Below are 17,643 nucleotides of genomic sequence, written 5' to 3'. Positions count from 1 at the left end.
GTGAAAAACTAAGTTCAAGGTTCAAGGTTCTTTATTATTTGTCACATGCATAGTTACAAATAATAAAGAACCTTGAACTTAGTTTTTCACTGGACTGGATGTAAATGAATGTCCAGTGAAAAACTAAGTACATCTAAGTACATCTTCCAATATAGAAGGTATGTTTAGTTGCAATAACTTAATCATTTTCTCTATGAGTTTATCAGTTCCTTACATTGTTGTAGAGGAATTTCGGCCCACTCTTCTTTACAGTGTTGCTTCAGCTTGATATTTGCAGGCATTTGTTTATGCAAAAGTTTCTTAAGATCCCACCACAGCAATTGAATCAGGTTGAGCATGAAAAGGGGAAAAAACAAAGCTTGGACACTGCTAGCACGGCGCCCACACAAACGCAAAGCAGGGGCTGAAGCATAGCTGAATATGTTTCCAAACCAACTTCATTCTAAGCCAAAGACTAGAAAATACAGTGAAGCATAACTTCCCTTTGGTTTCACCTGCACAAGTCCAAGGTAGGTCTCCCCTGCAGAATTGGTTTTCCCTTCGTCAGGAGCAGCGCTGGGCTCTCCAAATCACGGACAAACAGTATCCCACATTCTTGATTTTTAGTTCACAAGCACTTGTTGTAATGACTAACTACTCCTGACATTTTGGAGATGTTAGCTCTTTATACAGCAAAGTTACAGCGGGATACAAATAACACCAGGCTGATACTGCCACGATTTGTTCCCCCCCATCTAAATCACGGACAAACAGCATCCCACAGTTGTTTATGTTTTTAAACCCATTTTGCACAGAGGCATTTTTTTTTTGAAAAATTTATTGATAGCAATGTTGAATATTACACAGGAAAAAAACAACTACATGTAAAATAATTACACCGTGACGCCTCTGCCTTTCTAAATGGAGGGACAGTAACTGCGTGTTTATATGTAAGCATGTAAAACCTGAAGATGGAGACAAAATACTGTTAATCTGAATAGCTGCCATTCTGCAATTCCTCTCATGTAAACAATAACATTGCCCACAGCCTGACATGAATAAAGGCACATGCCTTTAATGTTGCATGACGAACTCTGTATTCCTCGTCCACACATAAACACAAAAGATGAGTTTAAAAAAAAAAAAATCTCAGTTTTCGGTGATTTGAAACACCATTTACGTGTGGACGAAACAGCTGCGTTTTCAAAAATACCAGTGTAGGCGTGGACGTAGTGTAAAAGAGTTAGTAGTTTATTTTCTTACTACCAAGGTTATTATTGCTAACGAAAACTAACGAAATAATGAAAACTAGAAGTGAAAAAACATTTTCGTTAATGGAAATAAAAATAAAAACAAAAAAAGGAAAACTAACTAAAACTGTAATGAGTGTTCACAAAACTAATAAAAAATTAACTGCATTTATAGCAAAACTGTGTTTAGTTTTCATTGATGTGTGCGTGTCATACAATAGTCAAGGGTGAAAATGAAGTTTAGTTTCCAGATTTTTTTTGCTGTCTAATTATGCCAGCAGGTGGCAGTACGTTAGTCGAGTCGTCTGTGTTGCTGCTCCGTCCACGCGCAGAATCATGTCAGGAGAATGCGCCAGATTCCAATTTGGGATTACTTTGAATATGACTGTGTTTTGGATAAAGCAAGTGTCTTGTAGTGGAAAGAGACAAATTATGAGGGACATTTCTAAAGGGAAAAAAATTCCCACAAACCTTAAAGTGCACTTGAAAAGCTCACACAAGAAGGCTAACCTAGCTTACCATGAGAATGTAAGGGAGCACACTCAACCCTCATCCCCAGAAAACAGAAGCTAACCCCAGGCAAGGCAGCGTGATGCATCCCGATGGTAGCTGGAATCGCAACATACTCAAGGATAAGCAGAAGAGAATGACTGATATGATGAAACTGGGATTTTGTTACACTTAATTATTGCAAACACAACTAAAACTATAACTGAAACTAATCAAAACTAAACTGAAACTAAGGATTTTCAGAAAAAATAAAAACTAAACTAGCAAGAAAATTGGTAAAAACTAATTAAAACTGATATAAAATTGAAAATCTGAAGTCAAAACTAAATATAAAATAAAAACTACTGAAAATTGCAAAACTATTAAAACCCTGCTTACTACCTGCAGATTACTTGTATTTGCTCAATTGTTTACTAAATGTTTGAGGTGTGAAATAAACCGCAATTGAGCAAAATATGGGTGTGTGTGGTTGGAGGATGTGTTAGTGCGTGCGTGCGTGGGTGTGGGTGTGTGTGGTTGGAGGATGTGTTAGTGCGTGCGTGCGTGCGCGAGCAAGGGGGAGGGGGCGAAGAACACTTTTCTGTAAAACAAAGGGGGGCCCAGCAAAAAAAGTTTGGGAACCACTGCCATAGAGGATGCCAGGGTTGAAATCATGGATAAGATGTTTCAGAAAAAAGACAAGATAAAATCTAACCCACTCTAGCATTAATACTTGCATCAGCTTTAGGAAAACTACACCTAGAGGACTGGGTGGCGAGGTGAGGTTGATCCCCTCCATTAGAGTAATGAATTGTCCATAGGAATCCAAAGGACCACCAAGCAGTGTGGTAAAATTGAGGATGTAGTTGATTAGAGGGAGAAGCGTGACACAAGTCTGCCTTTTGGATGGTGTCAGTACGACTCGTTTCTCCTGAAGGTCCAAAGACACAGAGGTGATTCTCTGGGTGAGCAGCATCAAAGTGGACACTGCCAAGAACAGTCTGAAAGTGAAAGAGATATTGCTGTGATTAAATAGGATATCTGTATACATATAATGTTTTTACTTTAGATGTAAAAACATTATGTCTAACTTAGGCTAAGAGTTCATCTATAATGGTGAAGAAATGGCCTCTGACATTCATATCAGAGTCTTTTTAGTACATTAGCTGTTCTAGAGCTGTGATCACACAAAGTTGATTCTTGGAAACGGCATCTGAAAGGTTAGGCAACAACATAACAATTCTTGGAAACGAAACAAAGTCAACAGGCTGCTAAAACCACGTGATGTGGTTGAATGCTTCAAGCAACAGAGATTGTTTTATTGAAAAACACATGGTCGTTTTGAGTTTGACATATTTCACAAAAGTGTGATTAGGAACATTTTTGCCACTGTGTTTACAACCCTGTACGCGTTTGAAAACTGAAGGGACTGTGCTGTGTTCTAATCCTATCAAAGATCAGAACATAGCTTATATAACTGAGCAAGATAAATTGCTCAGGAGTTTCACCTCATCTCCCAACCGTTGTGGCAGACATCTGTCCCTCCCTGGAGGCTTCTTCCTGTTAAAAGGGAGGGTTACCTTCCCACCATCACCAAGTGCTTTGCCCATAGGGTATCATCTGATTGTTGTGGTTTTCTCTCTAATACTGTAGGGTCATTGCCTTACAACTTAAAGACCTCACTTTTGTGATTTGGTACTAAATTCAAATGACGATTTTATGTTCTACATTGTTATATTTCTAATTTCATGATGCAAATGCAAATTTCTTATGTAAATATGATCTTTCTTAAAAAAGCCGTTGTCTCTGTTGTTCTAAACCTAGTAGATACTATTAAGCATTAGTGATACCTTTGAAGGTAATCGATGCCTGGATACCATCACGGATACTTGATTTTGAAATATGTGCTAAGCATGAACTGCACCTTCTTAAAGTATCCAAAAATGTACTGCTCTGGTCACAGGTCCTCATTCTTTTTAAAGGTGCCAACTTTCTGTAACTTGTTATAGAAGAGAGAGGGGTTTTAAATATTTTTTTAAAATAAATACCATAGAGATACCATACAAATCACTGCATGCTGCATTATTTATATTTTATACAACATCCTAACTCTGAACAGGCTTGATTCATACATCTGTACACCCTAGAGAATATTCACTTACGAAAGGTTCGGAGGATATAGCATGAAAACTGTCCCATATGTTTATGTAATTTGTAATGGCAGAGTGAAATCAAGATTAATACCTGATGATGACTGGTTCGTGCAGGTAGTATTCCCTGTTAGGGCTGCCACAAACGATTATTTTGATAGTCGACTAGTCAAAGATTATTTTTGCAATTAGTCGACTAATCAGATCATGCGTCCACTGGACGTAAAAGTACATCTTATTGCACCAGCAGCATCTGCTCTTATACAACTACCATTAGCTTACAGCTTTAAGTGTTTAAGGTCTGTGCTAACTAAAAATAAAGACAAGATGGTAGTTTATTAAATTTTAATGAAATTTGCAGATTGTTTCGGTGAAGTTTAATAAACTCCTTGCTATCTAAAATATAACAGGACACTGGAGTATATTCTCGAGAATCTCACACTTCTGATAATCAGCTGTCTGCTTGACGTTTATTCAGCTATGTAAAAACTATAACTTTAATCTCACCCAAACTGATTTACTCAGGAACAAATAAAATACTAAAAAAAGCTAAACAATAACATTGTTAAGTTATCTAAGTGACTTATATATGTTTAACCTGAGTAGCGAAAGACAGCGGTGGGTCTCAGGGCACTAGTGAGCCTAGCCCCCGGCTCGCTATCGAGCTAGTGGGTAACAGACGTCTCCGAAAACGTCGGAGCGCTTTTGAAAATATGTGGTTGTCTTGATAAACTGAGCAGATATTTGAGGTTTACACAGCTACATTCTCGCCTGAACATATGTTAAACCTTTATTTTGTGACCCAGAAAGAATAATAAGAGTAATATTAAAACTAACTAGCTGCCGCCGTTTGAGCTGGGCTGCGCTATGAATTCTGGGACACTGCTTCTTCTTCTTCTTCGGGGTTTAACGGCAGCTGGCATCCTTGTACATGCAGTGCTGCCATCTTCTGTATCAGTCCGTTATTACACTCTTAAATCCTACTACTTATTCCTGCGTCTTTTGTGATCTTACAAAGCTTCAAACGACGCGTCGACTATTAAATCAGTCGTCGATGATTTTGATAGTCGACTAATCGTGGCAGCCCTATTCCCTGTACTGTATAAGTAGGTGCCAGAAGGTTTGCATAACAAATGCCCAGGTGTGGATACAGCTGTGATCTACACAGCACACGAGTAGAACAAAGGCAAGTGTGGAGGTGAACAGCTTGTGCTGTTATCCTGTTTGGTTTTCTCCAAACGTGATGCTTTGCAGTATCGCTAGACATCGCTATTGAAGCCTTTAGAGTCTCAGATGTAGCTCTTCTACATATATGTCTTTGGTTTGTCTGAGCATCTTCACCTTGTGCATTGTTTTATCACACATGTGAATCAGATCAATGAACTGCCAGACAATTTGTTTTTACAGAGGTCACCATACTTGCTGATGATTGTAGCATCTGGCTGTTACTTACCTTCTTACATCCTATAGACGCAAAGATTTAGTTTTTCCACACCGCTTCTGCATTTTGCTTACAAAAATGCACAAAAACTAATATTTCAATTCACTCATAATTTCTTTTTACCTTCAGGCTCTTGCAGACAATCATCATCCTTCATCCCGTCGTGGTCACCAGGCGCCTGATCTTGGTGTCGTTCCTCGTCTTCTGTGAGCATCTCAGATTCTTGGTTCTGCTCGAAAGGACCGTTCTCTTCTTCCTCCTTGAAGCATTCAGGAGAGTGCACTTCCTTCTTCAGACATTCTTCCTCAAGTACTGGTATTTCTGTGCAAGGTTTAGGTTCCTGTTCACTGATTTGCTGAGTGTGCACTTCTTCCCGCTTTAATTTTGTAAACGAGACACCTAAAATATCGCCGGTGATCATCTTAAGTTGTGCACAAGTGGGCGGGAGGGTTAACATATGTCTTTCAATTTTTAAACTCTCCTCTGTCCTCGTGTTATTTACATGTGCAACATTTAGCTTTGTTAAGGCTGAATTTGCCTCTATACCAACTTGATTCTTTGGATTCTGGAACAAAGGGAAGTTGCTCTCTTCAGCTAATGGGATATCACTTGCCTCAGTGCCCTTCTCCATCTTGACCGTTTTACCCTCATCTGCCTTGTTATGCATCTTGCTGTCATCATTGGCCAACTGTAAGATATGACGCAGTATGTCATCTTCTACCTTTGCCTCAATGTTCAGTGTTTTATGCTCAAGTGCTTTAACGTCTTGCTTTTGAGCTGGTGTTTCTTCATCCACTTTGAAATCATTTTCTGTCTCCATTTGTTGTTTGTCTCCAGATTCTGTGAATTCAGGTTGGGCTTGGTTTTCATTTGTCTGCCTCTCTTCCTCTGGATCGCCGTAATCCTCACATGGGGTATCTGTAATTTTCACTTCTGTTACACTTTGTTCCACATTTCCTGTCTCCATTTGTTGTTTGTCTCCAGATTCTGTGAATTCAGGTTGGACTTGGTTTTCATTTGTCTGCCTCTCTTCCTCTGGATCGCCGTAATCCTCACATGGGGTATCTGTAATTTTCACTTCTGTTACACTTTGTTCCACATTTCCTGTCTCCATTTGTTGTTTGTCTCCAGATTCTGTGAATTCAGGTTGGGCTTGGTTTTCATTTGTCTGCCTCTCTTCCTCTGGATCGCCGTAATCCTCACATGGGGTATCTGTAATTTTCACTTCTGTTACACTTTGTTCCACATTTCCTGTCTCTATTTGTTGTTTGTCTCCAGATTCTGTGAATTCAGGTTGGGCTTGGTTTTCATTTGTCTGCCTCTCTTCCTCTGGATCGCCGTAATCCTCACATGGGGTATCTGTAATTTTCACTTCTGTTACACTTTGTTCCACATTTCCTGTCTCCATTTGTTGTTTGTCTCCAGATTCTGTGAATTCAGGTTGGGCTTGGTTTTCATTTGTCTGCCTCTCTTCCTCTGGATCGCCGTAATCCTCACATGGGGTATCTGTAATTTTCACTTCTGTTACACTTTGTTCCACATTTCCTGTCTCCATTTGTTGTTTGTCTCCAGATTCTGTGAATTCAGGTTGGGCTTGGTTTTCATTTGTCTGCCTCTCTTCCTCTGGATCGCCGTAATCCTCACATGGGGTATCTGTAATTTTCACTTCTGTTACACTTTGTTCCACATTTCCTGTCTCCATTTGTTGTTTGTCTCCAGATTCTGTGAATTCAGGTTGGGCTTGGTTTTCATTTGTCTGCCTCTCTTCCTCTGGATCGCCGTAATCCTCACATGGGGTATCTGTAATTTTCACTTCTGTTACACTTTGTTCCACATTTCCTGTCTCCATTTTTTGTTTGTCTCCAGATTCTGTGAATTCAGGTTGGGCTTGGTTTTCATTTGTCTGCCTCTCTTCCTCTGGATCGCCGTAATCCTCACATGGGGTATCTGTAATTTTCACTTCTGTTACACTTTGTTCCACATTTCCTGTCTCCATTTGTTGTTTGTCTCCAGATTCTGTGAATTCAGGTTGGACGTGGTTTTCATTTGTCTGCCTCTCTTCCTCTGGATCGCCGTAATCCTCACATGGGGTATCTGTAATTTTCACTTCTGTTACACTTTGTTCCACATTTCCTGTCTCCATTTGTTGTTTGTCTCCAGATTCTGTGAATTCAGGTTGGGCTTGGTTTTCATTTGTCTGCCTCTCTTCCTCTGGATCGCCGTAATCCTCACATGGGGTATCTGTAATTTTCACTTCTGTTACACTTTGTTCCACATTTCCTGTCTCCATTTGTTGTTTGTCTCCAGATTCTGTGAATTCAGGTTGGACTTGGTTTTCATTTGTCTGCCTCTCTTCCTCTGGATCGCCGTAATCCTCACATGGGGTATCTGTAATTTTCACTTCTGTTACACTTTGTTCCACATTTCCTGTCTCCATTTGTTGTTTGTCTCCAGATTCTGTGAATTCAGGTTGGGCTTGGTTTTCATTTGTCTGCCTCTCTTCCTCTGGATCGCCGTAATCCTCACATGGGGTATCTGTAATTTTCACTTCTGTTACACTTTGTTCCACATTTCCTGTCTCCATTTTTTGTTTGTCTCCAGATTCTGTGAATTCAGGTTGGGCTTGGTTTTCATTTGTCTGCCTCTCTTCCTCTGGATCGCCGTAATCCTCACATGGGGTATCTGTAGATTTCACTTCTGTTACACTTTGTTCCACATTTCCTGTCTCCATTTGTTGTTTGTCTCCAGATTCTGTGAATTCAGGTTGGACGTGGTTTTCATTTGTCTGCCTCTCTTCCTCTGGATCGCCGTAATCCTCACATGGGGTATCTGTAATTTTCACTTCTGTTACACTTTGTTCCACATTTCCTGTCTCCATTTGTTGTTTGTCTCCAGATTCTGTGAATTCAGGTTGGGCTTGGTTTTCATTTGTCTGCCTCTCTTCCTCTGGATCGCCGTAATCCTCACATGGGGTATCTGTAATTTTCACTTCTGTTACACTTTGTTCCACATTTCCTGTCTCCATTTGTTGTTTGTCTCCAGATTCTGTGAATTCAGGTTGGACTTGGTTTTCATTTGTCTGCCTCTCTTCCTCTGGATCGCCGTAATCCTCACATGGGGTATCTGTAATTTTCACTTCTGTTACACTTTGTTCCACATTTCCTGTCTCCATTTGTTGTTTGTCTCCAGATTCTGTGAATTCAGGTTGGGCTTGGTTTTCATTTGTCTGCCTCTCTTCCTCTGGATCGCCGTAATCCTCACATGGGGTATCTGTAATTTTCACTTCTGTTACACTTTGTTCCACATTTCCTGTCTCCATTTGTTGTTTGTCTCCAGATTCTGTGAATTCAGGTTGGGCTTGGTTTTCATTTGTCTGTCTCTCTTCCTCTGGATCGCCGTAATCCTCACATGGGGTATCTGTAATTTTCACTTCTGTTACACTTTGTTCCACATTTCCTGTCTCCATTTGTTGTTTGTCTCCAGATTCTGTGAATTCAGGTTGGACGTGGTTTTCATTTGTCTGCCTCTCTTCCTCTGGATCGCCGTAATCCTCACATGGGGTATCTGTAATTTTCACTTCTGTTACACTTTGTTCCACATTTCCTGTCTCTATTTGTTGTTTGTCTCCAGATTCTGTGAATTCAGGTTGGACGTGGTTTTCATTTGTCTGCCTCTCTTCCTCTGGATCGCCGTAATCCTCACATGGGGTATCTGTAATTTTCACTTCTGTTACACTTTGTTCCACATTTCCTGTCTCCATTTGTTGTTTGTCTCCAGATTCTGTGAATTCAGGTTGGGCTTGGTTTTCATTTGTCTGCCTCTCTTCCTCTGGATCGCCGTAATCCTCACATGGGGTATCTGTAATTTTCACTTCTGTTACACTTTGTTCCACATTTCCTGTCTCCTGTTCTCTTGCAGTCTCTAGCAGCACAAGCTCCGCTTGTTTTTGCAGCTCTTTTTGGACAGTAGAGTTTGGTTTGGCATTTTCATGTTGAATGTCTGATTCGGAAGTCTGGCCAGGACTTTCTCCGTTGGTTTCCTGGCATTCCCTGATCTGGAGTGCACTTTTCTCTGTGGTATAGTTTTCTTCCAGGTTCTCAGCTTGCGGAACCTCATCACAGTCTGCAAAAAGGTCCTCCATTTCTACATCTTCTCTCTCCTTATCTAGCTGGTCCATGTTAGACAAATGTTCCTCTTCTTCTTCTGTTACTGGCACATTATCAATGCTTGCCTCCAGCTGATCAAGGCTCCCCTGACCCACGAGTTCATGATTCTTCATGACCTGCATAGACAGAATCAAGGTCCAAATTATGATACACTTTTCCATCACATTATATTGGGGTGGGGCACTGATGATGTGGAAGCCTCAAAAACTCATTTATCCAATATAATACACTTGGAGTTATGGGGTTGAGATAAGACTCCCAGTCCTATAGTTTATGGGAAGACAGACATGACATAGTAAACACTTTCCTTGTGAGTTTATGGGCTTAGTCACTGATTTTGGAAGCATACTGAATAAAACATTACTACAACTATTTTGCAAATCATGTTTAAATTGCTTAAAAATGTTGGATTATCTTTTGTCTGCTTACTGCATAGAGATAGCAGTTTCACTGTCAGCCCCTCTCCTTCTCACCACAACTTATTCTTTGAAATAGAAGTGGGCGGTATAAACGGTATACGGTAGAAACGATATAAATTTGGCCAACGGTAGAGATTTTGACTATACCGCTCTACCGCGATAGCGTATGTTGATGGTGTCATCAAGCTGCGCCTGTTTTGGTTGAAAGCATTGCAGCGACTAAAAACAACATCATCTGCAATTTTTACTGAGCGACAGTAATAGCAAAGAGACAAAGCACTTTTGGAATATGGGGATAGCCAAAAACCCCACTCCTCCACTTCCGTCCCATTGATTCATTAATGCTGAATTCTCTCGCAGCTGCTATATTCCCATGTTGTTGCAGTATATTAATGACTAACCTCGTATTGTGGATGGATTATCTCAGTTGTTCTCCTGACTGAAGTTTGGTCCGTTTACAGCATCCTGCCATGCAATTGCATTTGTCCCTAACCACTAGAAACCCTCACGTTAACTTTTATCGAGTGGGAAAAAGTTGGCATTCATCCTTCCGCTTCACTGTGCTAATGTTATGCTAACGTAGCTGTGTCGCTAGCAATCACGTAGGACATCATTATATACCAGCTAGCCCAACTTCAGTAACCTTACAAATGTCATTGCTGTTTAGTTTTCTGTCTTCATTTATGTTGGAAGTGATAGCAGAGCTGTACATTTAAATTTTTTCAGAAATCTCTCAGTCAGAACATGCTATATGATGTTTAGGTGGAAGCTAGCGAGCAAATTTCCTGCTAACTTCTAACTCCATTCAATTTAATAGATTCTGTTTTCATGGATGCCTGGATGTTAAACTTAATTGTTACACCTGGTAGAGCAGAAACGCTGATCATTTTATTAAAGATGAAAGAATTGCGATAGTTTGTAACTCTCAGTGACGCTGCAGTGTTTGACTTTGGGACCTGAAGTGGACGGAGTTTTGGATTACTCCGCAAGGCTCCTGACTACGGCAGCCGTAATGCTCCGGCAATCCATCAAGCGGTGCGCTTTCATAGCTCTCCAAAGTCGTACTAAAACATTTTTTGATTTCTACGCACCGTGTAACACAAAATCGGTTTGAGGTCAGTAAGCACAACCAGAATTCATACATAAGGCACACTGTCGATTTTTGAGAAAATTAAAGGATTTTAAGTGTGCCTTATAGTGTGTAAAATACGTTATACAGAAGAAAAGAATATATCCTGATATATATCGTTACCGCACATGCTTCAAATTATACCGTGATATGGATTTTAGGCCATATCGCCCAGCCCTACTTTGAAACTAAGATGGTTGTGGTGAAAATGCTAATCTTGGGGCATCAAAACACAATTTCAGAAACCAACGGATCGTGTCACAGTAGTTGTCCATGTCCATCTTTGACATTACTTATGGTTTAATCCCTGTAAATGTAGCACTTTTTAATAGCCAAGGAATTGGGGTAGGATATGCACTGCATCACTCCATTAGGTGCAACCTTAATCAATATTAAACCGATTTGTGGCAAAGTTTTTGGACTACAAAAACATTCAGACTAAAGGAATCAAATGGCCCAGTGCCAATGTCTCTGTAGCCAATGTGATATGTGAATAAAACCATTCTTTTGCAAAAGTAAGTCCACTGTCTATATGTAGCTTGTGAAAGTGATGCAGTGCTATTAAACAAGATACATGGTTGACATTTAAAAATGTCATTCTGATGAATTCTTTATGTTAATTTATATATCTATTCATATTTTTAGGATGTATGCTCCCACTCTCTTTCGTTGGCTACTCCCTTCAAATACCAGACATGTTGACATCTGACATCTAATTGCTGTTTACATTTTTTATAGGCTTAAATAACTTAATTCTTCATTCAACTTCATTTTCTCTTGATTTTCTAGATCTTCATGGTTATGACAGCAGTGTGTAGAACAAAAGCACCGTCCGCCCATCAGTTAAAGAGAATACCTTTTTTGACCCAAAGATGATGCCTTGATGGCAACGTGACAGCTTGGGGCGACGAACCTCTATTGGCACTACACGTTCCCCTGTAAAGAAAAAAAAAAAGGAAAAAAGGGAATGCTTATGTGACAGCGTCAGGTATCGGAAAGCAGAACACGTTCCTACAAATCCTGCAAATGCTCCAACATACCACGATGCAAGACAATGTGATCAATCATGTTGTTCTTGTTCTTAGTTTGGTACAGACAGAAAGGGCAGCAGAGGTCCTTCTGATGAGTAGGCTTTGACTGGCAGGTAGAGTGACCCGTCTCCATGTGCATTTCCAGAGTTTTCCTAATGACAACAGGAGAAATCAGTGATAACATTGCAAATCTGTCGGTGTTTGGTGACAACTCGTGTTGAGTAATGAGTAGAAATGACAAATTCAAGATGTCTGTCAAGTCAAATACCTCATAAAACTCATCCAAGTTATTCCCATACATTTAAAATAATTGACAACAATGTCTAAATTTGAATAAAAGAAGCTTCTTCTTCAAAAAGGGTCCAAACAGCAGATAGCGCGGCATGTTTGATTTAGCACACTTTTATGCCAGGTTCTCTTCCCGATGCCACCCCAAAGGGATTTGTGTCTCCTGCTTGAGGCAAACCAGGAATGCATTATGTCACCTGACTATAGAAACTAGTCAGATCCTGCGCATGTGTGATGATGCAGAATTAAAAGTATCAATTATTACTCATCCTGAATGCAAATGCGAGAATAAATGCAACATTTAAAACAAATGTGAAAACGAATATTTACTAGGGCTGCTCGATTATGGCAAAAATTATAATCACAATTATTTTCACTGAAATTGAGATCTCGATTATTTGACGATATTTATTTAACAATAACAATGTATTGAATAATGACTTTAAAGATTGTCAAAAAATAATATAAAATAGTGTGCAAATACTGATAACAGTGCAAATGTTTGCAATATAAAAAATAAATGAAAAATGTAAACATCTATGTTTAGTGAACTTTGCAGTGTTGCTCTGTGGTGCAGCTACGACACTGTAGCAAAGTTTACACACTATGTCTACTTGATCCACGTCTGACTCCGCCAACCCATAATGTTTCCACACCACTGAAGTTTTTTTTTTACCTCTCTTTTCAACCAACAGCAGTCACTCTCCTCTCCAAATAACTTCTGCTTAGCTTTCGGAGCTTCCCTCGGGTCCTCTTAATTGTTGTGACACGTGTTCGAAATGCAGAGAGGTGCGCTCGATTTGCCACACGGAGCAGCGCGAGAGTAAAGCACGAGGGAGGGGCTAATAATCGGCTCAGTCATTTTTAATGATTGTTTAAAGCCCAGATCGTAATCGTGATTAAAATTCGATTAATTGAGCAGCCCTAATATTTACATAAAAAAAATATATATATATATTTTTTTTAAATCTTGAGATAAAGAAGCTTTTCTGCAAAGGTTTTCCAATACCCAGATAGGCACTGTACTTTTTCAGACTAAACAAGACCAACTGTTAAAATTTCCATTTGGCTATGTTACTTTTTAAGTGAGCCCACAAGAAGAAGAAGAAGAAAAAAGCGTGGCAAAATGGTGTGACTGCTTTAATATATGAGCTTAAATTTGTCTATTATCAATACTTTTTTTTAGTTTAGTTTTTAACAATAAAAAAAGCCCAAAGTTCTTACTTGTGTTTTAATCCAGATGTGGAGCTATTGTCCAGTTTCTTGATGGCTGCGTGGCTGTGCTCATGGGAATGCAAGCCTTTCAATGACATAAACATCCGGCCGCACTGTTTACACGTGTGTTTGTCTCCATTCGATTCTAGTTCTGGCTGCTGTACATCAGAGAGTTCTGATGTAGCGGCGCTCTGTACTCGTGTCCCGTTCCAACGATTAACCTCGTTCACAGTTTCCAATGTGGTCATTTCATCTTGCCTGCAGGGCTGGGAAAAAAAAAAAAAAAAAAAAAAAAAAAAAATCACAGTAATGGTCAAATAACACGAGTAGATCAGAAGACAAAGAGCGTAGACAGGAATTACAGCGTCAACTTACCTCGCTGGATTCTTGCTCTAGTGTTGTGCTAATAAGCGACTCCTTTCTCTGCGCAGCCTTGGCCTTCTTTAGCATCCTTGCTCTGTGGCGATCCATGTGATAACACAACTTTCTAATCCCATTTAATTGTGTGTTGCAGTGGTCACATTTGTAAACCCCTGTGGTTTTCATTGTCTTCGATCCTAGTGACAACACAGTAAAGTCCAATTTCCACTCTGAGCGGTGAAAAGTACTATAGTGGTCAATGAGCAGCTGCGACGACTTGAATGTTAATTCTGGACATTTCAAACATTTAACCTTTGTGCTGTTGCCTGATTTAAGTACGTTGCTGGGAGAGTTCCATTTACGCTTATTATATTTCTCAAGAAGTTTGTAAATACTGACTGCATCCAATTTGTGAGTATTTTTGTAGTGGCGCTGGAGGTATTGATATCGTCCTTTATAGGTGCACATCTGGCACTTGTACAACTGTTTGTTGCTGCTTTTTTCTGCTGTTATGCTAGACTTCAATGTCTTATGCAGACATTTTTGGAGCTGCTGTTCTGGTTTTTGTTCTTGTTCATATCTTTCAATTACAGCTTCCGGGTGTTTCAATCCACAGTGAGTGTGGAGACCCTTTTTGCTATTAAAATTTGCAGAGCAGTAAAGGCACTTGAACACTTTGGAGGACAATGAGCCGGGTCTGTCACTTTGGTCTTCCACCCGCCAGCTTGCGCTTGTTTTCTTGGAAAGTTTTGCACTCAAAGGATGAACCATTCGGTAATGGTGTGCCAGATCTGACAAAGATTTAGATTTAAAAGAGCATCTTTTGCAAGACAAACCAGCTCTATTTTGTCCGTATCTTTGGGATAGCAATCTGTTTTCAGTGCCATTGCCTCCACTCTGCTCTAGATCAGGCTTCTTCTTTTTACAATGGACCATTCCAGGACCGACATATAACTGAAAACTTACATACTCAACGCAGGGGACACGTCCTAGGTGGCGTTCCTCGTAGTGCTCATAAACTGCTGCAGCTTTTTCATGTCTGAAAACACAGAATTCACAATAATAGCCGGGCTCTAATAATCCTTGTCTAAAATAATATCTTAAAATATCTGTGACTGTACGCTTTACTTTGTGAATTTTCCTTAAATGCGTCTTCAGAGCATATATCACGTCAGTTTTGTATGCGCATGCGTAACAGTTCAGGGACCTCTTTCTGTGTGGGGTTGTCACTGAGGGTGTTGCTGAAATGACCAAAGACTTTGAATGCTTCCTTGTTTTTTTCTTTTTCATTTTCAGCTTGAGGATTTCCTGAGCAGCTTCTTCATTTTGAGTGGATGTTAGAAGAGATTTCTGTGCCTGATTGTGGATCTTAGATGTATGCAGAAGGACTTCTGAAGTCTTCGCCTTAAATCCATGATGTATTCTGCTGTAATGGTGCATTACGTGATCCAAAGTACTATGCCTGTAGTTACAAAAGTGGCAAAAAAATGCTTTTTCTTCACCTTCATTTATTATAGGAGGAGGTAGACGGGAAGAAGAGGAATCCTTTGCATTTGCTTTCCTGATTTCATCATGGATTAAAGCTGTATATTCAAGAACACACTTAGTGCTGGAATTACACTTTCGATGAACCTTAGCCTGATGGTTAATTACTCCTTTTACAGATGGATTTCCAAAGTTGCATTTGTGGCAGTAAAACAAGTTTTCTGGACATGCGTAGGACTTGTTCTGTCTCTCTCCTGTTTCTGAGGCATCTGCTGTGTAATCCTCCTTATACAGATCTTCTTTTTCCCTACACATCTTCACTTGTTTACTAGTATTAAATTGGGAAGATGAAGGACTTTTTGACATCTTAGATTCACTCTGACGTTTCTGCATCTCAGCACTGTACCCTAGGACATCATCAGTACCTATTGGTGCATCCATAGAATGTTTTGCATAGTGATGACCAAGGATACTCTTAACCTTGGTACTTGTGTAACTGCAGAACTGGCAGTAAAATGTTTCATTTGGTAAACTGGATGAGGAAATGTCCAGTCCAGTAGTAATTTCATTACTGGATTTTGTTGGAAACTTCGAAGATTCCCCTTTCGTGGTTTGGGAAGATTCTGAACGATTCTTACAGGCTTCTGGTGTGGTCTCTGAATGATCTACTACAATCACAGAATCTGAACACTTCTCAGATGTCATCTCTGATGCTGCATGTGATGTGGGACAAGCGGACTGTTTGATTTTATCTAATGTGATTACTTCATCTGGGTGGCTTTTTTGGTAGTGAACATCTAGACTCAGCTGAGACGATTCCTCTTGGCATTCAGACATTGAATATCTGCAGAACAATAAGGAATTCTCCACTTCATATGTTGCATGCTTTGCCTTGTAATGTTCTTTCAAAGACTTCAATAGATTGATAGTAAATTTACAAAGAAAGCATTTGAAAACCAAACTGAGGCCACATGATTTCATGGCAAATACATCTGGGGCATCTGGATGATTTTCCAAGTAGTGCCTCTTGAGGTCAGCTGTGCTTAAAAACTCAACTGGACACTCCAAGCAACGAAAGGTGGCACTGTGATCACTTGCGTCCTGAATGTAGACAGAATTGTATCTGATATAAGGGTGGTCACTTTGATAATGGGCAGAAATTCGCCTGATGCCTACGTCACTGTAGTCACAATGTTTACAAGAATACACTTTTGCCGCGTCTGCCTCGTCTTCATCTTCGCTGACTTCGCTGCTGGATGACTGTTGTCTATTTTCATTTTCCGTGAGCATCTCTTCGTTATCCAACTTGGCTTTTTTGACAGGATGACCTTTTAAACTTTTACCACTGGATCTCTTCACAGCACTGTCAGGAACAGTTTCCTTTCTGAATTGTTCCGGAGTTTTAGTCAAATCAGTAGTCAAGTCAGTGTGCAAAAAAGGGTACGACTTACTTCCGGTGATATCTATCACAGACTTTGCTGTGACTTTAAACACACCACTACTGTTTGGACAGGAGCTTGAAGGAGATTCCTGCAAAATTTTCAGGTCCTTTAATGTGCAGTTTGCTTCTGAGGTAGAAATATCTGAAAGAACTGATGGATCTTCCGATGTTCCTGCAGCTTCATTGTTCTGGTTTGCTGAAATGACACTTAAAGTGCTGTCGAGGTTTTCTGAAATGATGACACCTCCTGACACGTTAGGATTTTCTGAAGTTTTGTGACACAGTTCCTCGTGTTCACTTAAACCATCCCAACTACAAGCTTTAAAATCACACTTCTGGCATTTAAAATTATCTCCTGAACTGCTGCTCTCTGTGTTGGCTTTGTCAGTCCCAGGGGATAAACCAGCCTCTCTGAGAGAAATTTCTGTATTGAGGCCATGCACCTTGTAAAGGTGTTCAAAAAGGTACACCTTGGATTCGAAGATCAGCACACAGTGACTACAATGGAAAGCCTCGACTTGGGATTCTTCAGTGACTGCTTGGCTGATGACTTGCTTGATGTGGCCAGAGGTGGAGCACTCCACTGTATCTGAGGGGGCAGGCAACAGACCAGTATAGATCAGCATAGGTCAGTATCTATTCACAAAGACGTTGCATACCTCTGTGATACATACCGTTTTCCATCTTGCATGCCTCTTTTAACCCACAGCCTTACACATTAAGTGACACACCTAGACAACTGAAAAAACAGATTATTATTTTTCTCAAGGCACAGAAGCAGCACAACATAATCCGACGCT

At 40.0% G+C, this 17,643-nt stretch overlaps 1 protein-coding gene across 1 annotated transcript in view; it reads right to left on the bottom strand.

Moving 5' to 3' along the window:
* Positions 1-2,554: 2,554 nt before the first annotated feature.
* The window catches only part of LOC146562900 (uncharacterized), a 15,432-nt gene continuing 343 nt past the window's right edge, over positions 2,555-17,643 (bottom strand). The window contains exons 2-9 of the mRNA XM_085295152.1: positions 17,518-17,582; positions 13,933-17,432; positions 13,567-13,823; positions 12,064-12,206; positions 11,880-11,959; positions 8,981-9,591; positions 5,433-8,833; positions 2,555-2,719 (exon numbers count right to left, since the gene is read on the bottom strand). Of these exons, the coding sequence (XP_085151278.1) occupies positions 2,694-2,719; positions 5,433-8,833; positions 8,981-9,591; positions 11,880-11,959; positions 12,064-12,206; positions 13,567-13,823; positions 13,933-17,432; positions 17,518-17,527 (8,028 nt within the window). The 5' untranslated portion in view covers positions 17,528-17,582 and the 3' untranslated portion in view covers positions 2,555-2,693. The remainder of the gene's footprint in view (positions 2,720-5,432; positions 8,834-8,980; positions 9,592-11,879; positions 11,960-12,063; positions 12,207-13,566; positions 13,824-13,932; positions 17,433-17,517; positions 17,583-17,643) is intronic.

This window comes from Mchenga conophoros, linkage group LG12 (assembly GCF_057382185.1).
Source record: "Mchenga conophoros isolate Kocher_MC1m ecotype Shallow Benthic linkage group LG12, M_conophoros_male_GT1.1, whole genome shotgun sequence".
Taxonomy (NCBI): Eukaryota; Metazoa; Chordata; class Actinopteri; order Cichliformes; family Cichlidae; genus Mchenga; species Mchenga conophoros.
Note: the sequence above shows the minus strand (reverse complement) of the source record. Positions and strands in the feature narration are given on the sequence as shown.